The sequence below is a fragment of the Schistocerca gregaria genome, chromosome 4 (assembly GCF_023897955.1).
Source record: "Schistocerca gregaria isolate iqSchGreg1 chromosome 4, iqSchGreg1.2, whole genome shotgun sequence".
NCBI classification, from domain to species: domain Eukaryota; kingdom Metazoa; phylum Arthropoda; class Insecta; order Orthoptera; family Acrididae; genus Schistocerca; species Schistocerca gregaria.
In genome coordinates, this window is record NC_064923.1 from 120,760,827 (window position 1) to 120,787,764 (window position 26,938).

At 41.5% G+C, this 26,938-nt stretch overlaps 1 protein-coding gene across 1 annotated transcript; it reads left to right on the top strand.

The window, feature by feature from the left end:
* Positions 1–1,916: 1,916 nt before the first annotated feature.
* LOC126266898 (eclosion hormone-like) lies at positions 1,917–8,455 on the top strand. Its single transcript, XM_049971566.1, has 2 exons — positions 1,917–1,957; positions 8,156–8,455. Exon 2 carries the CDS (start codon positions 8,158–8,160, stop codon positions 8,407–8,409), a length of 252 nt encoding a protein of 83 aa, XP_049827523.1. The 5' UTR covers positions 1,917–1,957; positions 8,156–8,157; the 3' UTR covers positions 8,410–8,455.
* The last annotated feature ends 18,483 nt before the right edge of the window (positions 8,456–26,938 follow it).

The window sequence follows — 26,938 nt, forward strand, 5'->3', positions numbered from 1 at the left end:
TGTTTTTTCATTGTATAAAATACCTGAAATAATTAAATTTTCCTTTGTAAGCTGTAATAAACTGTCACATGTATTGCTATTTAACATTTATGATTTAATATTTCTTGCGTGCATGCATGTTTACCAATGAGTAGAAGTTAGACATGCTGCATTTATACAGCAAATGTAAGACAAATGCTTTCGAAATAGTAATGGAAAGCTGCGAGACGAAACTAGTTCTTTTCACTAAATCCTAGAAACGTACGTGTATTTGAAATAGTTTTCGTGATGAGAGAGAAACTAGCATATTTCGTAATTCCATTTACAAAAATCATAGATGACGGTCTATGTAGGTCGTGTAGGAAATGAAGTTTCGTCATAGTAGCGTAGGCCTGTCTTGCTGCATGGCATGGCAGCTCTGGATGGCGGTGTTTACACCGCAGTAACCAACTTTGGCTGCGTAGCTTCCAAGTTTTATTGCATTTCTTGGATTCTTTTGCAAAAGGTTTCAACGTCAGTAGTGGTAAGCGCAATTGAATGATGTTCCATAAAAATGCCGACAATCATTAGGGACAGACCTACACTGCTATCATGAAACCTCATTTCCTACAATACATAGACCATCACCTATGATATTTGTAAATGGAATTACGGAATATGATAACTTCTGGCGCATCAGGAAAACTATTTCAGATACACGTACGTTCCCAGGATTTTGTGGAAAGAACTAGTTTCGTCAGGCAGTTTTCCATTACTATTGCGAAAGCATTTGTCTTACATTTGCCGTATAAAAGCAGCGTGTCTAACTTCTACTCATTGGTTAACAAGTATGCATGCAAGAAATATAAAAGCATAAATGACCTGCCAACAAACTACACATCCGGCCAGAATGGCCGAGCGGTTCTAGGCGCTACAGTCTGGAGCGGCGCAACCGCTACGGTAGCAGGTTCGAATACTGCCTCGGTCATGGATGTGTGTGATGTCCTTAGATTAGTTAGGTTTACGTAGTTCTAAGTTCTAGAGGACTGATGACCTCAGAAGTTTAGCCCCATAGTGCTCAGAGCCATTTGAACCGACACAGTTGCTGATAGTTCTGTAGTGTAAACAAGTAAACAGTCTATAGACTTGATACAAAGACATAACCCGGCCTGTGAGTTTTACAACGCAACTGCAGTTTTCGGCCGACTTTCTTTGCAATTTTAGAATACACGTCGGATTCTTTTGTGAATAGTTAATCTCAGAAATAAGATCACTGTATTCGTCTCTTTAAGCACTTTCACATGTAGTTGAAAGGTATATCATTTCATCTGTGAAATCGTACTTTCTTCAATATCTCGATCGATACAAGAGCTAAGATTCCTTATTACATAGCAAAATAAATGCGCCCTAGCGTATTATCATTTGCCGAAACCCTCGTTTCGATATCGAAAGCCGTTCACGAAGTAAAAGGAGTGTTAAGTCTTACGCCACTTACCCTGTATATATTCTTTTGTCTATAATTTTGGATCGACACACGACAGAGCGTCCTCAAAGCTAAAGCCTATCGTAAAACAGAAACAGTGCCATGTGTTGGGAATTCAATCATATAATTTTTTGCCTGTGATTTTAGATCAGCTAACAATAGACCTGCTTGAATTACTAATGCCCATCGTCAAACAGAAATGTCACACAATGGTAATTTTTTCAATAGCGCTATTATTGCAGTTTGTTCGTACTGTATTTTTAGGTGAGCTGCAGAATGAAGGAACAGCGATAGAGCTATGGGGAGAAGTGGCGTACAGAGTGAGATGAGATTAGCAAGCAAGTTGGAGACGTCCTGTGGAGTGTCCGGCCCTCTTAAGGAAATCGGATTGGGGCGAGAGCCATCCCCCAGGGCGCCGGAGATCCACGCTGTACTATATATAAGCAGCGGGCCCGACAGCCGGGGCTACAGTGCCACCAGCACCACTTCACTACAATCCACTCTCTCTTCACACAGGTGAGTACTCTGTTCCGCAACCTTGTGACTGGCCAGCGGCCGTCTGGTATTTCCACACAACATCAGACACGGGGCAGCTCTGTCTCCAACTTGCAGATGTCAACTTCCTTACAGGTTCCATACAGATACTGCACTTATTCTCGAAAAACGTCCAGTTTTTTGGTTGGCTGAACGAGAACGTATCTCTCTAAACCTTCCAGTTTACTTCTTAAACCTTCTTTTTCTCTCCCAATTGTTCCATTCATTCTACACGTAACGATGAGAATGTACGGGAGATATAGAACGTTTAATATTTTACGAATATGTAAGTTTCTCTTCTGAACGTGAATACTGATAGCTTCCGTATAGTTATATCGCCATTCAGTTTTCTGAATTTCTTAGGTTTCTTTCATTAATACAACCTGGCGCGGGTCTCAAATCCCCGGCTAGCTCTCAAGAGCTGTTCGTCGAACGACTAGCCATTGTTGTTGGGAAACTGGAACTCTTCCTTGCAATCAGCGTGCTTAAGGCTCACAACTCAAACTGTGACTCCAAGATATTTGTATAAAAAGGCTGATTCTAACTGTGACTCACTAATATTGTACTCATAGGATACACTACTATTTTTCGTTTTGTGAAGTGCGCATTTTTACATTTCTGAACATCTGAGTCCAACTGCTAATCTCTGCATCATTTTGACATAGCCTGCCACTTAACATCTGAGGTCATCAGTCCCCTAGAACTTAGAACTACTTAAACTTAACTAAGGACATCACACACATCCATGCCCGAGGCAGGATTCGAACCTGCGACCGTAGCAGTCGCTCGATTCCAGGCTGAAGCGCCTAGAACCGCGTGGCCACATTGGCCGAGTGGTTCTAGGCGCTTCAGTCTGGAACCGAGCGACTGCTACGGTCGCAGGTTCGAATCCTGCCTCGGGCATGGATGTGTGTGATGTCCTTAGTTAAGTTTAAGTAGTTCTCAGTTCTGATGGACCTCAGGTGACCTCAGATGTTAAGTCCCATAGTGCTCGGAGCCATTTGAAACATTTTGTCATCGCATCACTATTTGATTGAAAATTAGTGTAGTCTTCTTCAGACAGTACTTATTATACGTAATTATATGATCTGAAAAATGTCTATAGTTTCGTGGATCACTTTTGCTACGTTTCTTCTAGAAGAGCGTGACCTGTGATTTCTTTAAATTGCTGGCCATAGATTTTGCTGACGCTTCTAGAGGATATAATGGTTAAAAGATGTACTAATTCATCCGAAAATTCTTTATAGAATCTTACTAGGATTCCAAAGGGCCCTGTATATTTGTTCAGATTTTTAAGATTCCAGATATTTCGAATACCTCGACAATTATATCTATATAACCTACTTTTCCAGCGATGCGAGAATTAAACTATGGTTTTCTGAATTTCCCTTTCTAAGCGACCATTTGAAAATCTGCTTTTGCTTTGCTACCCTTGATTCAAGTTGCTGTATCATCCATTAAGGTCTGGGCACTAACTGTGGTGCACAGGCACCATTCGCTCATGACTAGACATTTTTTTGGATAAAATACCGCTACATTACTCGTTGATGTTTTGTCAGCCAAAACTGCTTAGTTTAACATCTGTCAGTCTGTTGCCATATGCTATGTTTTATACATATTGTGTTCTAGTCGCAGTTACATTATACGTGCTGGTCAGAAACAGCCTGAGAAACGTGTTAGGATGTTGCAAGGGAGGTCGTACTGAGGAATACCTGTTAAGGAAAAACATTTGAAACTGATTTACAAGAAACCCTGCGACGTTGTATGGGACAACTGAACCTTATTGCGAGGTGTAGTGTGCTTTTAACTGTTCTAATTCCAATCTGGCAGAAACAAAATATCTCCGATACACCCTGTCGGGCTGGCTGGCAGGCAAGCACATGCACACGGGGTTTTTCTAACTTTCTGCTGGTTCTGTACTGCCACAGAAACAAAAGAAAAACTGTTCACTGTCGTCCATCCCACATTATACTTTTCTATACATGAAATGTATTCACAGTTACGAATGTGGACGACTGTTGTTGTTGTGGTCTTCAGTCCAGAGACTGCTTTGATTCAGCTCTCCATGCTACTCTATCCTGTGCAAGCTTCTTCATCTCCCAGTACCTACTGCAACCTACATCCTTCTGAATTTGCATAGTGTGTTCATCTCTTGGTCTCCCTCTACGATTTCTACCCTGCACACTGCCCTCCAGTACTAAACTGGTGATCCCTTGATGGCTCAGAACATGTCCTACCAACCGATCCCTTGTTCTAGTCAAGTTGTTCCACAAATTTCTCTTCTCCCCAATTCTATTTAATACCTCCTCATTAGCTATTGTGAGCTACCCATCTAATCTTCAGCATTCTTCTGTAGCACCACATTTCGAAAGGTTCTATTCTCTTCTTGTCTAAACTATTTATCGTCCACGTTTCACTTCCATACATGGCTACACTCCGTACAAATACTTTCAGAAACGACTTCCTGACACTTAACTCTATACTCGATGTTAACAAATTTCTCTTGTTCAGAAACAATTTCCTTGCCATTGCCAGCCTACATTTTATACCCTCTCTACTTCGACCATCATCAGTTATTTTGCCCCCCCAAATAGCAAAATTCATTTACTACTTCAAGCGTCTCGTTTCCTAATCCAATTCCCGCAGCATCACCCTATTTAATTCGACTACCTACCATTATCCTCGTTCTGCTTTTGTTGGTGTTCATCTTAAATCCTCCTTTCAAGACACTGTTCATTCCGTTCTTCTGCTCTTCCAGGTCCTTTGCTATCTCTGACAGTGTTACAATGTCATCGGTGAACCTCATAGTTTTTATTTCTTCTCCGTGGATTTTAATTCCTACTCCGAATTTTTCTTTTGTTTCCTTTACTGCTTGCTCAATATACAGATTGAATAACATCGGGGAGAGGCTACAACCCTGTCTCACTCCCTTCCCGACCACTGCTTCCCTTTCATACCCCTCGACTCTTATAACTGGCATCTGTTTTCTGTACAAACTGTAAATAGCCTTTCGCTCCCTGTATTTTACCCCTGCAACGTTCAGATTTTGAAAGAGAGTAGTCCAGTCAACATTGTCAAAAGCTTACTCTAAGTCTAAAAATGCTAGAAACGTAGGTTTGCCTTTCCTTAATCTATTTTCTAAGATGACTCGTAGGGTTAGTATCGCCTCACGTGTTCCAGCATTTCTACGGAATCCAAACTGATCTTCCCCAAGGTCGGCTACTACGAGTTTTTGCATTCGTCTGTAAAGAATTCTTGTTAGTATTTTGCAGCCGTGGCTTATTAAACTGATAGTTCGGTAATTTTGACATGTGTCAACACCTGCTTTCTTTAGGATTGGAATTATTATATTCTTCTTGAAGCCTGAGGATATTTCGCCTGTCTCATACATTTTGCTCACCAGATAGTATTGTCAGGGCAGGCTCTCCCAAGGCTGTGAGTAGTTCTAATGGAATGTGGTCCACTCCTGGGGCCTTGTTTCGACTTAAGCCTTTCAGTGCTCTGTCAAATTCTTCACGCAGTATCATATCTCCCATTTCATCTTCATCTATATCCTCTTCCATTTCCATTATTTTGTCCTCAAGAACATCATCCTTGTAGAGAAGCTCTATATAGTGCTTCCACCTTCCTGCTTTCCCTTCTTTGCTTAGAACAGGGTTTCCATCTGAGCTCTTGATATTCATGCAAGTGGTTCTCTTTTCTCCAAAGGTCTCTTTAATTTCCCAGTGTATGACTATCAGTTGTATAATGGAGAGATGACAATGAAAATTTCTACCGGACTGGGACTCAAATCCAGATTTCCCGCTAATTGGGAGGGGTCGCCTTACCATTTGGCTATCCGAGCACAGTTCATGGCCAGACGTCGTCACTCATGTGCTGACAACCTGTACTCGTACATCCTTTACGTATATTGCTGTACAAGGGAGACAGTTTACTCGAAAGTTGCACACCCAGTGTCGACAGATCAATAGGATACTGCAGTGCCTGTGTTATTCCGAAATTCGATGCAATGTTCCTTCTGCATCATAATTCGGAGAAACACAGCCACTGCAATTGCGTCTTTATACTTTTCTGATCTGTTGAGGACATCTCAGAGATTATTTCATATTTTATAACAGTCTCATACGGTAGATGACAAAAAAAAACACGATATTAGAAATGAGACCATCTAAGTCGCAGCTACACGGTCATGCAACGAATCATCACACATATATTTCACAGGAAATTGATTAAAAATTTAAAAAAAAGAAACGATGATAACTCTCGAAAAAGGTAGTCTAGGGATGGTTTACTAATATATGCAAAAACATACAACTATGGGCTCTTAAGGTATTATGACGAACCCCAAAGCAGGATAAAAGTATTGTGCTATCAAAGAAAACCAGCAATTTAGATTTTGTAAACTGTTGTTCGTCACTTACAGAATAGTGCGCACTACTTTGCCCTATGCGAAGCAATGGAGTCAAATAAAAAAAGTAAACCAGCTTTTTCCTTTCAGTGGATTTTGCAGTGGACAGTATTCTCAAAGTGAGGATGGCAATGCTAAATTCCTGTGTAAAATCCGGATGCATATATTTCCAGGATATATTTTCATGTGTTTTCAGTCCTAAGAATGAGAAATCTTCGACACTTGTTTATGTGGTAACATTGTTACGAGGGTGAGTCAAATGAAAACCTTAAACATTTTTTAAATATTATTTACTGTGCAGAAGTGGTACAAAGCTGCATCACTTTTCAATGCAATCTCCCCCACGCTCACTGCAAGTCCTCCAGCGCTTACAAAGTGCATAAATTCCTTTAGAAAAAAAATCTTTTGCTAGTCTGTGCAACCACTCATGCATTGCGTGGCATACATCTTCATCAGAACGGAACTTCTTTCCTCCCATTGCGTCTTTGAGAGATCCAAACATATGGAAATCACTTGGGGCAAGGTCTGGTGAATATGGTGGATGAGGAAGACACTCAAAATGCAGGTCTGTGAATGTTGCTATTGTTCTACGGGCTGTGTGGGGCCTTGCATTGTCATGTTGCAAAAGAACACCTGCTGACAGGAATCCACGTCGCTTTGATTTGATTGCAGGCCGCAGATGACTTTTTAAGTGATCTGTGTATGATGCACTGGTGACAGTGGTCCCTCTAGGCATGTAATGTTCCAAAATGACGCCTTTTTCGTCCCAGAAGAGAGTCGGCATAACCTTCACGCTGATGGCTCTGTTCGAAACTTCTTTGGTTTTGGTGATGAGGAATGGCGCCATTCCATCCTCGCTCTCTTCGTTTCCAGTTGGTGGAAGTGAACCCAGGTTTCGTCCCCAGTAACGATTCTTGCAAGGAAGCCATCACCTTCTCGTTCAAAGTGCTGAAGAAGTTCTTCACAAGCATCAACACATCATTCTCTCATTTCAGAGTCAGCTGCTGTGGCACACATCTTGCAGACACTTTGTGAAACTGGAGCACATCATGCACAATGTGTGAATAATGACTAATCTGTAAACATGCTGCAATGTCATTCTGTGTCACTCGGGGGTTTTCCTTCACCATGGCTTCAGCTGCTGCAATGTTCTGTGGAGTCATAACTTGTTGTACCTGAGCTGGACGAGGAGCATCTTCCACTGAAGTCACACCATTTGAAAACCTCCTACTCCATTTGTAGATGTGCTGGTGTGACAAACATGCATCACGGTACTGAACCTTCATTCATGGATGAATGTCAATAGATTTCACACCTTCACTACGAAAAAACAGAATGCTGTTCTTTCCTGGTGCAAGTCGCAAGTGGGGCGGCCATCTTTATACTGATACTGCGACGGTATGTGTGCATCTGCACTATGCAGCCACCTACAGGCCATTTCGCATGCTGTTTGTAGCACGCTTACCAACTTACAGGATAACGGCGCGAAATTTCGATTTGCTATTACAAATTTAAGGTATTCATTTGTACAATCAAATTTCGGCATTCGGAGAGTTCCCCTTCAGAAACAGTGTACACAGTGTTTCGATGCCATTAAGCGACTATTCTCTACAAATCAAGAGCTTCATTAACCATAACGTTGTTACCTATACTCTTAGCCTTACATTCGACATGTCTAACAGTGACACTTGCCTCACCTGAACATACTATCCTTTAGTCTTGTCTTACCTTTAGAGTCAGGTATTAAGTAAGGTAAGAGAGCCATGTTGCAGAGATGGCCGCCCGCCGCTGCTGCCCCCTGGCGACTCTGCTAGTCGTGCTGTTGGTGACGTCATACATCGCACCACCTGCAGACGCCAACGCGGTCAGCGTGTGCATCCGCAACTGCGCGCAGTGCAAGAAGATGTTCGGCCCCTACTTCGAGGGGCAGCTGTGCGCCGACGCGTGTCTCAAGTTCAACGGCAAGATGATGCCCGACTGCGAGGACGCCGCCTCCATAGCGCCCTTCCTCAACAAGCTGGAGTAGCCTCCACACGGCCTCTTTCTCAATAAAGTATTTCTGCAAAACTGAAGCTCGCCTACTTCTTTATGCCCCTCAGTTCCTTCCACACCCTTGTCAGCTAACCGCAGAAGTATTAGCAATGAAGACACCTGCACCACTTGTGTCATAACTTCTACTGTATAGCTGGAGATCTTATAAAAATATTTTTCGAAATATGTATGGGCTAATGCCATCTTCCGCTTACGGAGTGATGGAACTGACTCACTAGGGAGCAGAGGGGCGACTTTGGACCTAAGAGGTCATCAATGCAATAAACAGCGTGTCTCTCCTAAGAGTCGTCAGGCACTCTTTTCTCTGGTCTTTCTCCACATATTTGCAGTTACGTTTTTGGATTGTGTAGCTGGAGTCAGCCCACGCAAACGGTGCTTATTATGTCTTTCATACGACGCTCAATGGTGAAGCAAAGCGTCAGTTTGCAGTTGCACACAAAATGATGATTAAAGCGGAAATCTACGTATTCGATAGAGCGTTTCCAGGTTAGTCTAATGTGTTATTTGTTTTATCGAGATATATGATTAGCGACATTAGAAATAGAAGAAGGGGCTACCAACAGTGTCTACACAGCGACAATTCAGTGAACGTTGTTACATATGGGGCTCCACAGCACACACTTGGGTTATGTAAGCATGCTGAGTGCTGTTCATGGGCGCTGAATGATGGAATTTGCACATGAGCACCGCAAATGCAGGTTCACTGAGTGGTGATAGTGGCTTTTTTAGATAAATTGCGTTTTATTCTCCGTCGGACAGATGGCTGTTGGTGGGTATGGTGTGAAACGTCTGAAGGCAAACACTGTTCAACAATTATGCTCTGAGGAACGTTTTCGTGGCACTTCGAGGATGATCTCATGATTCTGGAAGGCGCAAGAAGTCGACACAAGTATGCATTTATCCTTGGGGACCATGTCCACAACCACATGCAATTTCTTTTTCCTCAGCATGAGGCCACGATACTCCCCGGATTAAAACCCAGTCGAGAATCTATAGGATCACCTCAACTGGGCTGTTTGTGGCATGTATCCTCAACCGAAAAACCTAGCTCAGGTGGCCATGACACTGGAGTCAGTATGCCTCCAAGTCCCTGTCGGTAATTCATTGACTCTCTTCCTGCACATCTCACAGTTGTCTGTAATGCAAAAGGTGGTTGATCAAGTTTTTGACAGGCATTCACATCAATGTAAGTAGACAATGTAAGATTCAATTATGACATTGCTATACAGAGTGAAAGCCCAGGAGAGTAACATAATACTCTGGATGGAATGAACATTCTACTCAGCACATGAGGGCAAAGCGAAAAAAAGAAGAAAGTAATTAGGAATAGCAGAAATGTGATAAGCGATTAACTTAACAAGAGGGTTGTGGAGCACAAAGTAACAACATGTCATGAATGAAGCAAGTATAACATTAAAGCAGAGTAGCACAAGCAAAGAGGGCATTCCCAGCCAAAGAAGCATAGTAGCAGCAAACAACGGCCTTCATTTGAGGTCGAAATTTGTGAGAATGTTTGTTTGGAAGACAATATTGTTTGAAACTGTAACATCGATTTTGAGGAACATGGGAATAAGAGAATCGTAGCATTTGATGGTTCAAATGGCTCTGAGCACTGTGGGACTTAACATCTGAGGTCATCAGTCCCCTAGACTTAGAACTACTTAAACCTAACTAACATAAGTACATCACACACATCCCTGACCGAGGCACAATTCGAACCTGTGACAATAGTAGCAACGCAGTTCTGGATTGAAGCGCCTAGATGTGGTGTTATCGAACGATGTAGATGGACTGAAAACCGAAGAAAAGAGGATGTTTCTCTGAAGAATCGACGAGGGGAATAACACATGGAAAGATGAATGAACAGGATCTTAGGGCATGTGTTACGACATCAAAGTGTAAGTTCTGCGGTACACAAGGGCGCTGTGGAGGGTAAAAACTGTAGGGGAAGACAGAGATTCAAATGTATCCAATTAATAACTGAAGACGTTTACTTCAAATGGACATTGGCACAGGATAGGAATTCGTGGCAGGCTGCAGAAAATCAGTGACACCCGCCACACCCACGCTCTGTCCAAAGAATAGGATTGGTTCCTCATTAGTCCACTAACATAGAGCCTCGGATACTTAAAACAGTGAATAAAGGGCAAACACGAAAAACAGGTTTGATATTTGGGTCAGAGGTAGGACTAGTTGCAGGTACGACGCATCTTTCGTTTCCTGGACTATTAGGAAAGCACATTTGTTACGCCATCTTTCGCCATTCGTCATGATAGCAGCATTCCAAGAGTTCTGTTTGTCTGTATACACCTACGAAAGCAGAAAAGAGATGTACTTCAAGTAAGGTAGAGTGGTAAGTCTGTGTGAAGAAGGCCATAAATAGTCCTTTTAGCCAAATGCCTATCGATTTCTGTGGTTACACATCCTTAGAAAGAACCTTACTCTGTCTAAGGGAGGAAACAGGTGAACTGATTCAAGTACTGGTTAGTTTTAGACCGTATTTCTGTAAATACAATAAATAATCACGCATGCCTTCGAAATGATGGTTTTTGGAAATAGTGTTATTATTTTCATGTTGATGTCCTTATTGGGATCACGGTTCCACATCAGCTTGCGCAAGAGATATTCCTTAAAACAGTGATACGATGGCCCACATAGCAAATGTTTTATAATTCATCCACTGGGCTAACTTCTGGCACATGCAATTCTTAGCAAAACCAACCTCCTCAGATATCTTTTTACGTCGTCACCCAATGGGCTATATCTCCAATCTTCGAACTCCCACTGATAGATATTTTTAGATCACCCAATGAGATGCAATCTCACATTGTGAGAATGAGTAATTCTCACTCCACATGGACTTCCATCCGGATGTCGTACTTTCATGCCCAAAAGAGAAAAAGAAAAAGCCTTTTAGCAATAAACAACTGCCGAAATTCTCACCAGGAAGCAGAGATGGGTATCTTCCGACCAGCCTGACACTCTCCCATGATTTTCTAGGAAATGCATTACCAGCAAAAAACTAGATTCCACCAATGTCCATTATACCGGCCCTTTTTAAACAGACTCCAAGAACCCACAGGATGTTGCTGCTGTTGTTGCAATATTGCCTGCTCGTGGCCCACCAGGGTTGAGCCAGAGAACAAAGGGCCCCACTGACTCCTATATGAGGGCCAGTCTCCAGTTCAATGCCCCTGCTCCAAACAGCCTAGTGCTTAGAAGCCGTCTAGACCGCCTAGAGGCTCTGGTCGCTGGCTCCTAGTGCCACAGGTCTGCTTCTTCCATGATGCTCCATCCAGGTCTCCATCAGATTTATACAGCACAGCAAATACATATCACACACTTAGCCACAGGGACAGAGAGAAATTAAAACATGACAAAAATCATGTGATACCACCTAATATTGTGTCGCACCTGTTTTTGCACGGTGTAATGCAACAACTAGACAGGGCATGGACTCGACAAGTTGTTGGAAATCCCTTGCAGAACTATTGAGCCTCTTTGCCTTTACAGCCGTCCATAATCGCGAAAGTGTTGCCAGTGTAGGATTTAGTGCACGACCTGACCTCTCGATTACGTCCCATGAAGTTCGATGGGATTGATATCTGACGACCTGTGTGGAAAAATCATTTGCTCGAATTGTCCAGAATGTTCTTCAAACCAGTCGTGGACAGTTGTGGCCCAGTGCCATCATGGTTTGGAAACATGAAGTCCATGAACGGTTGCAAATGGTCTTCGAGTAGCCGAACATAACCATTTATAGGCAATGATCGAGTTGGCTGGACCAGGGACCCTGCCCATTCCACTTAAACACAGTGCAAATCATTATGGAGCCACCACGAGCTTGCACGGTGCCTTGTTGACAAATTGGGTCCATGACTTAGTTGGGTCTGCGCCACAGTCGAACCATACTATCAGCTCTTACCATCTGAAATCGGGACTTACCTGACCCAGCGGCGGATGCAGAAAAACTTCAAGGAGGGGGCGCTAAAGATATCTTGAGCTACCTTTACTTTCGCCGTAAAAGAAGTAATCAAGTCACATGCAAGGCTTAATAAAATTTTATTTAAACTGATTATACACATATACAGGACAATGCCAGCTATGATATAAGAAAGTAACAATTGTGGTTCTCTTCCTTCATTGCAGCTATTCTTCCTGGCAAATTGGTTAATTACGTCAGTAGGACAATCAATGTCAGGGTGAGTGTTCAACACAGCTAAGCCACTAAGTCGATCCTTCTTCATTGTCGACCTCAGCCGCAATGTTGAAACACTTCTTTCTACTGTAGCAATAGATGCAGGCAGACAAGCAAAAATTTTGTACAGCGTGTACAAACTAGGATTGTCATGTCTTGGACAAACAGTCAATGCTTGCATAACAGAATCACGGTCATTAAGGGTGTTTATGCTTGTTTGCTTGTTTTGAACGATCTCTCCATTAGTCTCTTTTTAGTCACAAAGAGTGATTCCTCTTCAAAGAACGGTAGTTCAGTTAAGCACTGATTCAGTTTATGTGCCAGATCATTACCGTCATTTTTCAGAAGTTCTGAGGGTAAAAGTATATTGAATTTTAAATGATATATATTATCTTCAGCAATACGTTCTCTCATGTCAGTCGTAACACGGTCCATCGTTGGAATAAAAACAGGTCTTTTCTAATATGTCATAGCACCGTCATTATGATCGCAGTTCTCGCCAGACAGAACCGTATAAAATACGATGACGCGAGCGCGCGTGCTACATAGGAAAGTACAACTACGCGATAACTCTATTCAGTCGAGTCGACTGACGAAAGAAACGAACGAATAGCTAGGGTGCGGGCTGACTGGCGAAGGGGGTGAAAATGCCGGCGGCCGCTCAATGGGAGGGTGCGCGCCATTCCCTTCCCTCCCCCACCCCCCACCCCCCCAACCAATATGGCCACGAGATCAGGAGAGGCAGTGCAGGCTACGTCATTCTGTTAGCAAAGGCATTCGTGGGGTCGGGTGCTGCCATACCCCATTCAAAGTCTGTAAGTCCCTTCTTGTAACATCGGAAACTTTTTCACACTTATCACCTGAGTACAAATGACAGCTCACAGCATTGCCCTTTTACACCTCACGTACGCGATGCTACCGCTATCTGTATGTGTGTATACCGCTAGCCCATGACTTGTGTATGAAGTATATCGCTCCACCATTTTGAGCCGTGTGTCGGCTCTCAACATATATCGCGCTGTAAATATTGTTCTGATTCTTTCCATTCCATCGTTATTTGATTCTTTCATATTTATCATTATGCTGCGTACTATTCTGTTGAGATTCCCCTCTGGCGGCGTGTCAGATCTTATCGATCTTCGAGTCTTTGTTTCCTATTAGCTTTGTGTCAGGGAATAAGATCTTTGGGGGGATGGCCGGTTCGTTGTCTAACAGTAACGAGTCGGTCGGACGGTTTTTAAAATCAGGAATAAGAGAAAGTCCTACGTGGAGACCACGGTGTGGCGTGGCGGTGGAGAGTTGGCTCTTGTTCCAAGAAGCCGCATGGACTATCCTGGCGGTGCGAGACGTGTGGGACGAGTTGACGGGACAAGGCTGTAAGCTCTTGCTGTGAACACTCGGGGGCCACGTCTGTGGCTTTAAAATTCGTAGTTATTGTAAAGGTGAATGACTGTATCTTTACTTTGATTGTTTTAATCTACTTGGCATCCTTTGAAAATGCTAGTTCTGCCTCCCTGTTAGCGATCCCTTGTAATTTAATATCTTGTTGTGCCAAAATTTGAAAGAAGTGGCTCCCTACATGTTCGGAAGCGAAATTGTATGCAAATTGGTATTTTTATTCCATTACTTGGAAAGTTTTAATTTTGTTATTAAATGCTTTATCAAAGTCTGTTTTAAGTAAAAAGGCTTGGCTATTAACGGTAAAGTAAAATTTTTAAGTTCATTACTTGGAAAATGTTGATTTGTTATCAAATGTTTTATCAAAGCCAGTTTTAAGTAAAATGGCTTTGCCGTTAACTGTAAAGTAAATTGTTTTGAAAAGGCACTCATGCCTGCTAGCTTTTGGATCTGCTCCCGGTCAAGTGGTAAAGAAATGTCTTTCAGTGGTTGAAGTAATCAATAAAGAAATTGTAAATTGCAACTCAGCAGTATCCAACTAATTTTGGCCCCGTTTCCCAAATGGGGGTTTTCCTTGATTAATTGTAACACCCGTCTCACACTTAATTGACGTTTATTACTTCCTAAACGGAGCGGAATTATCCTACTTAATTCATTTGATATTGTCTTGTCATTTCTATTGAACAACATGAGTAGTTCACAGTTAAGTTTTGTTTGTTTACAACAAGCTCTATTACGCACTATTTGTAGTACTACATGTATGTACTTGTGTGTGTGTGTGTTTTGAATGATGATGATGATGATGGTGATGATCGTGGGAGAATTGAGAGGGTGAAACTTGGTGCCCGCATATAGCCTGCTCCTCGTGAATAGCACCAAGGGGGAAGCCAAGCTCAACGCCCCAATCTGACGGGTGGCCACCACGAACAGTGTCACATGCCCTCACTGCATGAGACACTGCAGAAAGGTTTATGAAACTCTTGGTTAAATCAGCAGGACAGAACAGGTAGTTGGAATTGTGGAAAGGGGCCAAAAATGAGCGGCTGACAGTTACACTCGAACACATATGACTTTATTTAATTGCCCAAACATTACAGCGCAAATTTTCGAAATTAACTATCGACTGAATGTGTCACACAATCTTATGGCTTAAGGGAACAATCTTTTTAATTTTTAAAATGGCTGAAGGTCCATGATTTAAAACACAACTACAATAAATTTTCAAAACGCAGAAAGTGCAAGGTTTTATCCTTAAATAATATTTCAAATGAGGCTGAAGGCCCAAACAATCTAAGACTTGACAAGTAAAGAATTTTAATTTTAAAACTGCTGAAGGCCCACTATTTAAAAACACAACTTCAATAAATTTTCCTAGGCAGAAGGCCCAAAGCTTTACCCTTTAATAATTTTTAATAAGTAGGCTGAAAGCCCAAACAATCTAATACTTAGCAATAAGGAATTTTACTTTTAAAACGGCTGAAGGCCCATGATTCAAAACACAATTACAATAAATTTTTACAAGGCACAAGCCCAAGGCTTTATTCTTAAATATTTAAAAAAATGAGGCTGAAGGCCCAAACAATCTAAGATTTAACTAGAAAGGAATTTTAATTTTCATACCGCTGAAGGCCCATGATTGCAAAACACAGCTACAATAAATTTTCAAAAGGCAGAAGGCCCAAAGCTTTATCCACAAAAATATGTTATATGAGGCTGAAGGCCCAAACAATGCAAGACTTGACAAGAAGGAAACATTCAGTTTTAAAACGGTTGACGGCCCATTATTTAAAACCCAACTAAAAGCATACAAATTCAAACCATCGGTTATAAGCCATTAAAATACACAATAAAACACTAATAAGAAAGGCGGCAGCGTTGTCGCTTCCCGCGCCCGGGTTCCCGGCTTCGATTCCCGGCGGGGTCAGGGATTTTCTCTGCCTCGTGATGACTGGGTGTTGTGTGATGTCCTTAGGTTAGTTAGGTTTAAGTAGTTCTAAGTTCTAGGGGACTGATGACCATAGATGTTCAGTCTCATAGTTCTCAGAGCCATTTGAACCACTAGTGTGTAAGGGAGACGAATAGCACAGCCCACCGCTAGCTGTGAGCCAATGGGGTTTCACTGTAAGGGGAAGGCTGCGTTGGCTCTCAGTTCATACCTCGCTGGAGACCAGATTTTCTTTTCCTGTTTGGTGACAGAGCTACAAGTAGCCAGATTGAAAACCAGTAAGGGGATCTTACTAAAACTTCTCCATCGCAAATCTGCACACTACTCTCAGTACTCCATAGTACAAAGGTGAAAACTATTAAATTGCACGCTTGATAATACTTCTTTATGCTTTCGTTTAAATAATTTTTGGTTTTCGTGAATAGACAATTTTATTTATGAAATGTCACACTTCCACACCACTTGAGTGTGACACAGGACAACACGTTAACAGACCGTTTCGAAGTGAACTGAGGTGACAAAAGTCATGAGATAGCGATATCCATGTATACATATGGCGATAGTATCGCGAACACATGGTATAAAAGGGCAGTACACTGCCAGAGCTGTCATTTGCACTCAGGTGATTCTTGTAAAATGTTTCCCGACGTCACTTTGTCCACACGACGGGAATCAATAGATACTGAATGCCGAAAGGTAGTTACAGCTTGACGCATGGAGGATCCCATTTCGGTCGCGTGGGGTAGCCGCGCGGTCTTAGGCGTCTTGTCACGGTCCGCGCGGTTTCCGCCGTCGGAGGTTCGAGTCCTCCCTCGGGCATGGGTGTGTGTGTGTGTGTCGTCCTTAGCATAAGTTAGATTAAGTAGTGCGTAAGCTTAGGGAACGATGACTTCAGCAGTTTGGTCCCATAGAACCTTATCACAAATTTCCAATTTCCATTCCATTTCGGAAAATTTTAGATATTGAATACTCAGAGACCCGCAGTGGCAAGAGTGTGCCGAGAATATCAAATTTCAGGCATTACCTCTCACTACAGGCAAAGCAGTGGCCGACTGCCTTCATTTAACGACCGAGGGCACCGCGTTTGTGTAGAGTTGTCAGTGCTACGAGACAAGCAACACTGCGTAAAATCCGTTAGGACAGTGCGACGAAATTCAACTTTAATGGACTATGGCAGAAGACAACGGACGCGAGTGCCCTTGCTAACGGGACGATATTGACTGCAGCGCCTCTCCTAGGCACGTGATCATATAGGTTGGACTCTAGACGATTGGAAAACCGTTTCTTGGTGAGATGAGTCCCGATTTCAGTCGGTAGGAGCTGATGGAACGGTTCTAGTGTGGCGCAGATCTTACGAAGCTGTGGACCCAAGTTTACAACAAAGCACTGTGCAAATTGGTGGCAGCTCCATAATAGTGTCGTACATGTTTATATGGAATGAACTGGGTTCTTTGGTCAAACTGAACCGATCATTGACTGGAAAAGGTTGTGTTCGGCTAGTTGGTCACCATTTATAACCATTCATGGACTTCATGTTCCCAAACAACGATGAAATTTTTATGAATGACAGTGCCCCACGTCACCGGAAAAATGTTCACAATCGTGGTTTGAAGAACATTCTGGACAGTTCGAGCGAATGATATGGTCACGCCGATCGCACAACATGAATCCCGTCGCACATTCATGGGATGTAATCGAGAGGTCAGTTCGTGTACAAAATCTTGCACCGGCAACACTTGCGCGATTAAGGTCAGCTGTATAGTCAGCATAGCCCAATATTTCCGCAGGCAGCTTCCAACGACTTGTTGAGTCCATGCCATGTCGTGGTGTTGCATTACGCCGGGCAAAAGGAGGTCGTATACGCTGCTAGGAGAAATCCCACGACTTTTGTTAATCGCGTCATCTCTTAGTAATCCTTTCTAATTTAGGCAACCATAGTTTTAGAAATACTTTATATTTCGTTAAAATAGATTTTTGTGGTAAGGTGATCATGGTAAGTTGTAATTCATTTGCATTAATACAGAGTATATTTTAATACCATCTCTCCACTAGTTTACTGAACATAACAGCAAACATTATTTAAAACAATCTGACACTGCTCTGTTTCTTTACCAATGCAGTCACCCCAGGTCCGAAGAGATTTTCTTCTGGAAATGAATTTACATCAAGTTTATTCGCTAAGGAGTGACTAACGCGTACGTTTGAGGATACAGGATCAAAAGACTAAGCGTGGGAGTGATAGCTTCTACCGGCCGCAGTGGACGAGCGGATCTAGGCGCTACAGTCTGAAAACGCGCGACCGCTACGGTCGCAGGTTTGAATCCTGCCTCGGGCATGGATGTGTGTGATGTCCTTAGGTTAGTTAGGTTTAAGTAGTTCTAAGTTCTAGGAGACTGATGACCTCAGAAGTTACGTCCCATAGTGCTCAGAGGCATTTGAACCATTTTGATAGCTTCACCAACAAGGCCTGTTTAGTTCTGTTTGTGAAATCAGCACGGTGCATTATCAACGCTTGATAAATTTCTGTTGGTCGTTTTTCTTACACTGGAACCGGAAGGTGTCGCAGCTGTTGGCAGCAAATGATACTTGCGATGGACATACCACTGGAAACTATTTTATTCCCGGGATGTAAAATGTTATATACACATTATGTGTCTTTTGGTAGTGCTCAGCCATTAATTCCCTCTTAAGAAGTTAACATAAAGTCATCATAACTCATAATCAGTAAAAATATTGCATAGGAATACTCAATGAGGAAACTGATTACGTTCAAGGAAAAAGTCAGTAATTGTCACCCCTTTGACATTCGTTCATTTGAGTTCTAGCAGGTAGTTCTCCCACTCTGAGGTGTGACCAGTTTTATAGACACATGTCTGGAGAACAGCACTGTATGTAGGCGAATCATGGGCTCTGGGAAACTGGAAAAGAAGTGTTTAAATTACAGTGCTTTAGAAGAATGTTGAAATTTAGGTGAACTGATAAAGTAAGAAATGAGAAGGGTGTCCACAGAATCGGCAGGGAATGAAACATGTAGAAAACACCAACAAGAACGTATTATGACAACGGGAATAACTTCCATGGTACTAATGGGGGCTGTAGATGTCAAAAATTGTAGAAGGAGAAAGAGAGAGAGAGAGAGGGAGGGGATTACGAAGGGGGACCCAAAAATAACCGGAATTTCTTTCTAGAAAGTATATACTTTATTGTTTTCAAATATTAACTTGATCTCCTTCGAAGTACTCTCCATTAGCATTAATACACTTGTCCAAACGTTCATTCCAATCTTCGAAGCACCTTTTAAATTCTTCGTCCTTGATACCTGCTAGCACTTTCATGACATTGCGTTTTACGTCTTCCACATCCGCAAAACGCTTCCCGTTCAAGTCTCTTTTCACCCTCTGGAATAGGAAGAAGTCCGAGGGTGCTGAATCCGGCGAACAGGGCGCGTGGGTCAAGGTAGTCGTCTCTGTTGAGGCCAAAACTGGCGAACGCTGAGAGCTGTGTGCGCGGGAGCGTTGTCGTGATGCAGGAACCACACGCCAGAATCCCACAAGCCGGACGTTTTCGCGACAAACTTCTGCGAAGTCGTTTCATAACCTCCAAATAGAATTGTTCGTTTACTGTCTGGTTTCAGGGACAAATTCAAAGTGTACGATCCCTTTGATGTCGAAAAACAGATCAATATAGTTTTCACATTCGATTTCACTTGTCGAGCTTTTTTTGGTCGAGGTGAGCCAGGTGACTTCCATTGTGATGACTGTTGTTTACTTTCTGGATCCTACCGATAGCACCATTACTCATCAGCTGTAACGATTTTGTTGAAAAAATGTGGATCATCTTTGAATGCGTCGTTCATTTCGAGATTGGCTTGAATGCAAAGATCCCTTGGATTTCCAGTAAGAAGCTTCGTCACGAATTTTGCTGCACTCTTTGCACCCCCAAATCGATGGTCAAGATGCGCTGAATTGAGCTCCAGGACAACCCTGAAAATTCTCGAGTTGGTCGATTGTCCTGCGTCGATCTTCATTGATGAGATCATGGATTTTGTCGATGTTGTCTTAGTTTCAAACACTTGAAGGTCGACCGGAACGGGACTGATCTTCAACCACTATTTCTCTCTTTTTAAACCGAGAAAACCATTCGTACACTTGCGTTTTACGAAGAGCATGGTCTTTGTAGGCTGTATGAATCATCATAACAGTTTCTGCTGCGTTCTTGCCGAGCAAGAAACAAAACTTCACTGCCGCACGTTGTTCGTAAGAACTAGCAATTTCCTCGTGTCACGTCTGCACTGTACACACACTCAAAGAACTGTCAAAGAAACCACACTTCTCACTGTTGGGTGACGCCGCGTGGCAGAATGACTGAGTAGAGTTCGTACTACAACCCTCTGGCGGCGCAACCTGCTACTACAAGTACACGATGTACAGAATTACGATTCCGGTTACTTTCGGGTGGTGGTGGTGGTAAGTGTTTAACGTCCCGTCGACAACGAGGTCATTAGAGATGGAGCGCAAGCTCGGGTTAGGGAAGGATTGGGAAGGAAATCGGTCGTGCCCTTTCAAAGGAACCATCCTGGCATTTGCCTGAAACGATTTAGGGAAATCACGGAAAACCTAAATCAGGATGGCCGGAGACGGGATTGAACCGTCGTCCTCCCGAATGCGAGTCCAGTGTGCTAACCACTGCGCCACCTCGCTCGGGTTACTTTTGGGTCCCCCCTCGTATGTCCAGCAAATAATTGAGGATGTTGGGTGAAAATGCTACTCTGAGAATGTAAGGTCCAATACTCATTTCACTTAGAGCTAGCACTTTCAGTATTTTAGTTCACGTTACCTGTAGCAAGCATCACGAGGTGAAAAGTGGTAATGTACTGACCTGATTTTTTATGTTTGGAATTAATTATGGTTTAAAAGAAAAATTATAAAGAATGATCCAAATTGGAAGAAAAATATTCGTTTGAATCCTTTTTATTTAAGAAAAAAAAATTGCGAGGTTCGAGTAGGTCTCGAACACTTGTTCCGTACCAAGTAAGTATGTCCATCGACATTTCATTCATTCCAGGAATGGAGGTTCTCGACCATTTTTCTGTCATCGACTTTGATACTGCCAAGGTATCGGTCCCAGGGATTCCAAGACTTTCGAGAACGTTTTAATTTCATGTTTGATGTCCGATAACAAACGACAAAAGAAATATTTTTTTTCGTGCCATATAATTACAGATTCACAGCTTTCAGATTTTTTCCTTTACTTGCACAGTGAAACGTTGGTTCCTGCTAAAAATCATGAGTCTAAACCAAAGGGAAGTACGCTATATGCTTCGAGGAGTGAATTTGCTAATATCAAAATATGTGACATAAATGGCCGAACCTTTTTATTTCATTGACAAAGAAGCTCCCTTTTTTGCATCGCCAAGGGACAGTAGACGTTAATACGTGGGATAAATTTCAAACTGATACAATTACCCGTTCCTGAACAAAGAGTTTTGAACATCAGACAGACAGACAGACAGTTGCAGTACAAACCTATCCTATAAGGTCCCGTTTTTATCGATTGAGGTATGGAATCCTATTAAGGCTAAGTTAGATTCTTTACGTGATTTCATTAGTCATAAATACCAAAACCACCAGTAACGCAGTTGATTCTATTGCATAGAAAAAGAATTGTCTCTTTAACAGTAAGATTTCTACCGTCACACTCTAAGTTATTCTCATATTTCGCATTTCTCAGTAATTATTACCGTTTTATCCGTCAGTCATGTCTGGATTAGGTTCAGTGAGTTTAAATTCCAAACTAATTTCACGCAACAAGAAAAATTCGTTGACAGCAACGCTAATTCCTTAAGCTGAAAAAAGAAGAAGAACCGAGTAGCGATATTGGTGCAAGCAAGAATAATATCTTACATCTACATCTACATAGATACTCTGCAAATCACATTCAAGTGCCTGGCAGAGGGTTCACCGAACCACCTTCACAATTCTCTATTATTCCAATCTCGTATAGCACGCGGAAAGAATGAACACCTATATCTTTCTGTACGAGCTCTGATTTCCCTTCTTTTATCGTGGTGATCGTTCCTCCCTATCTAGGTCGATATCAACAAAATATTGTCGCATTCGGAGATGGAAGTTGGTGATTGGAATTTCCTGAGAAGATTCCATCGCAACGAAAAACGCCTTTCTTTTAATGATTTCCAGCCCAAATCATGTATCATTTCTGTGACACTCTCTCCCATATTTCTCGATAGTACAAAATGTGCTGTGTTTCTTTGAACTTTTTCGATGTACTCCGTCAGTCGTATCTAGTAAGGATCCCACATTGTGCAGCAGTATTCTAAAAGAGGACGGACAAGCGTAGTGTAGGCAGTCTCCTTAGTAAGCCTGTTACATTTTCTAAGTGTCCTGCCAATAAAACGCAGTCTTTGGTTAGCCTTCCCCACAACATTTTCTATGTGTTCCTTCCAGTTCAAGTTGTTCGTAATTGTAATAACTAGGTATTTAGTTGAATTTACGGCTTTTAGATTAGACTGATTTGTCGTGTAACCGAAGTTTTTCATGTTCCTTTTAGCACTCATGTGGATGACCTACTTTTCGTTATTTAGGGTCAACTGCCTCTTTTCGCACCATTCAGATATCTTTTCTTTAATATCAAGAAACGATTGGGGTATTAATAATGAAATTTTATTAATTCTGCTATGTCAAGGAATATTATCAGTGTTTAACAAACTACTGTTCTCACAGAATTGCCAGCACAACAGACGATTTAAAAATCACAAACACCATGTGGCTTCACCTGAAAGCCTACCTGATGTATGACGCGATTTATTCAATGGATATGAATGTAATTTCAACCGAGAAAATAATGCCTGCAATATTATGAGTAATTTTGTCGTGTCTGATAATATTTTGTGACAAATATTGTAAATATTTTCCATTAATCTCAGAGATAAAGAATACGATACCTCAATGCATTTCACGAAAGCATGAAACTTCAAGTGTAATGTATATACACAAGAGACATGTTGCTCGCCCCTGTTTGCTCTGTTTTTCGCCTGTTTGTTTTCTCTCGCCTGTGGGTCAATGTATGTATAACTCGCTGTCTATACAGTTGTATGAGCTCTTAAGCTACAATCTATATTAATTGGAAGTATCTTATATTGCCTTTGAAAAATACTTCTCCCTCCAGGTGAAATTTATTTAAAGGTAATAATATTGCCCATCTGGCTTCGACTGCCCCGGTGGTGTGCAGTCCGCCATTAAGTCTACTAAATAATATTTCAGTGTTTGCGAGATTCACTTGTAAAGGAAAATAATTGTAAGTGCTTTTATAATCGTTACAGTCAGTTTTCAATATTAAAGTTAATTAATATTTTTGATTATGAAACCTGTTCGCGGACTTAACACCGCAACGCTTAGGTGAGGCTTCACTTCAGATTAAAACATTTTCAGTTAATACAAAGTATTAAAAGCTGGCGCAGTTCTTAAAGGCATAAAGTTGAAGAAATTCTTTGCAGTTATTTCAATAATACGCAGGTGTTTGTACCATTCTTCTTTTCTGTGTAACACTAGATTAAGTTTCTGGGAAAAGAAATCATTTCATGCTTAAAATTATCGCTGGGTTAGTTGCAGGTTACGTTACGTTCTCATTTGTTGAAAGAGAGCCTAACATTTCCACTAATAGTAAATAACTTTCGGCTGCGTATTGAGATCACGTCACGAGAAGTATATTTAAGACGCATTGACTAGCGCTCAAATACCCGTGACGTCCCGAAAACAATATTCCGATTTTAAATTGCTACGCTAAATATCATTGCGGTAGGTTACGACAGACGCCTGCGCGCGTATTTCAAAAAATAGTTCAAATGGCTCTGAGCACTATGGGACTTAACTTCTGAGGTCATCAGTCCCCTAGAACTTAGAAGTAGCGGTCGCGCGGTTCCAGACTGTAGCGCCTAGAACCGCTCTGCCACTCCGGCCGGCCGCGTATTTCAAACCACACGTAGCAATCTGCACTGACGTATGCGGAATAACTAAATTAATTCTACACCACAACAATTACGCAGAAATGAGGTAATGGTACAATTGGGGCCCAACGTGGGGCCCAAATCAATAATACAATCATAGTATAGCTTATTGTAATTTTATTTGCGTTTTTATTGTAATTTTATTGTATTTATGTTTGTATTAATGCAAGATTGTCTTTTATGTTATGTACAACTTGCTGCTGGAATATAGCCTCGCTCGCATGTGCTGTGTGTTGCGAGCATAAATTACAAGAATAAAGCCAAACACGAGTAATCCTGGATCTATCGCAGAATACACATAAGGTAAGGGTACCAGTGTGTGTTATTTTACTATTTTGAGTGGGTAGGTCCAATTCTTCGCTTGATACGCCAAGGCGCATAGAGCAAGGGTGTGTTAGGCAACATTTATTTTGCGTATTTGCGTTTCATACAGCAATAGGATGCTGCATGCGTGTGAAATTATAACTAAATTTCTTCTGTATCTTATGTCGTGATAGGCCGAAATAACTGCTGGTAACAATATAACTGGAAAGTTGTCAGTTACCAGTACCTCTCAAAGTTGTATATTAATTTGTAACATGAGTCGAGCAAGAACCAGGCAGCAGATTAGGAAAGACCTTGAATACGATTAGTAGACAGCCGACAATACAAATGAGCTCTCAGTACAGAGCGAAGCTATGGCAGAACCTAATATACCCAACAAACGGTACCGGAAACCGAAATGGAATGTCGAATAATTCCGGAACCTGAAATGGATGTATTAGGTAATGCAGCAAATACAGAAGCTTCGCATAAACTCTAGTGTCCGATTCCACTCGTCGTCTTTGACCAATGATGTCACAGCTAAGGCAAAGATGCTGCACATAGGCAATCTATGAAGGGAACGGACCATACTCGTAAACAAACGAATACAGCATGCGATATAATTATACTCACATTTAACGTGATTATTATCTACTCACGAACTACATGTAAACGAGTTGAAGATAAATGAAATAAATAAGAACAGAAGTGCAAGAAAGTTTTGTCTAGCTACAATTATTATCATAACTTAAGCGAGTGGAGGGGCACAGAGAACCATTAAAGTATATTACAGTATAATGCTTGCTGAAACTGTACTATTACAAAATTACGTGAATTTTATTATTGATTTTTCATTCAAACGGGAGAAGCGCAGGAAAGTTGATGTTTTGGAAGAGGGGGGGCGGTGGGGGGGGGGGGGGGAGGAGAAATCAAATTAGAACAGAACAATGGAAAAATTAAGCGAATTATAACAAATACGAATTACTAACATAAAATATGGAGAAACGAATACCGTAAATCCTGAACAAAGCAGATGTTCAAGTAACTAAAATCCATTAAAAAATAACAAATACTGGAATCAGTAATTAGATTCCAATATTACTAACTTTACTGCAGAAGTTCAGAGAGCACCTACGAGTGCAAAAATGGTATTATATTTAACACAGGACCTGGGAAAACAATTTAACTAATGAAATAGCGAATAGGTGGAATGGGTAACTAGAATTGATCTAGATAGTAGGTCAATTCTAGTTATCGATTCCAGTGCCTGTACATGTTTCGCGGTAAATTAGGGAACAATTACGAATGGAAAAATCTTATAACATATGAGACACCTCCTGGAATAAAGATCCAGTTAATGAACCATCGAATAGAAAAAGGGAACTATCGAATAGTTGGAATCGGTAACTAGAGTTAACCTATTTAAGAAATCAATTCTAGTTACCGATTCCAACTCTTGTAGCCATCTCACGGTAATTCAAAGACCAATTATGAGCGGAAAAATCTTATTACCCTTTAGATAACAGCCGGAATAATAAATATTCCAATTACTGAACTTTCGAATAGTTGGAATCTGTAACTAGAATTGACCTCATATATAGGTCAATTCTAGTTACCGATTCCAATATTCCTAACTTTTTCGCAGAACTTCAGAAAGCAATTACGAATGCAGATATTGTATTCTATGTGCCACATGTACTGAATAGAGGCAGTAACTAAGGAAATTAGAAAGATCCTCTATTGGGACATTATAGAGCAGTCACTATTGGCAGTAATCAGGGCAGATGGTAGCGGCAGGCTTGTCCTAGACTCGAGAGATATAAACTGAATAATTGTTACAGTACATACTAGAGCAGAAAACCTGGAGGAACAGTTACATAAGCTCTATGGAACTAAATAGGAAAGGGATATTTGCTTTATCGATCGGTATTAACAGAGGCAGTAAAACACGCAGAATAGACTGCAATCCAGGAGCAACTTTGTATCGCTGCATTCTTGGTAGTAACAGTCAGCGTGGGCGAGGACAGTCCTGTCTCTGTTGGAGTACTGGTTATTATTATATTTCTACTGTACCCGTTAATACATATCGATAAAACAAATACCACACTAGACTAATTTGGGACCGCTCTATAAAATGAGTATGCAAATATCCACTTTAATTATCATTTTGAGTGTAATGAGAAACACACTGACGTTTTCCTTCACCACTGAGTGTAGCATAAAAGACGTGATGAGTTCCATTTGCTTGGGCTGACTCCAGCTACATAATCCGAAAAGGAAACTGAAAATATCTGTGGAGACACCAGAGAAAAGAGTGCCTGACAACTTTTAGTAGAGACACCCTGTTTATTGTATTGACGACCTCTTTAGATCGAAAGTCGCTCTTTACTCCCTTGTGAGTCAGTTCCATCATTCTGTAAGTGGAAGATGGCATTAGCCCATACCTCTTTTGAAAAATATTTTAGTAAGATCTCCAGGTGTACAGCAGAAGGTATGACACAGGTGGTGCAGGTCCCTTCATTGCTAAGACTTCTGCAGTTAACTGACAAGGGAGTGGAAGAAAGTGACAGGGATAAAGAAGTACGCGTGATTCAACTTTGCAGAAAGACTTTATTGAGACAGAGGCCATGCGGTGA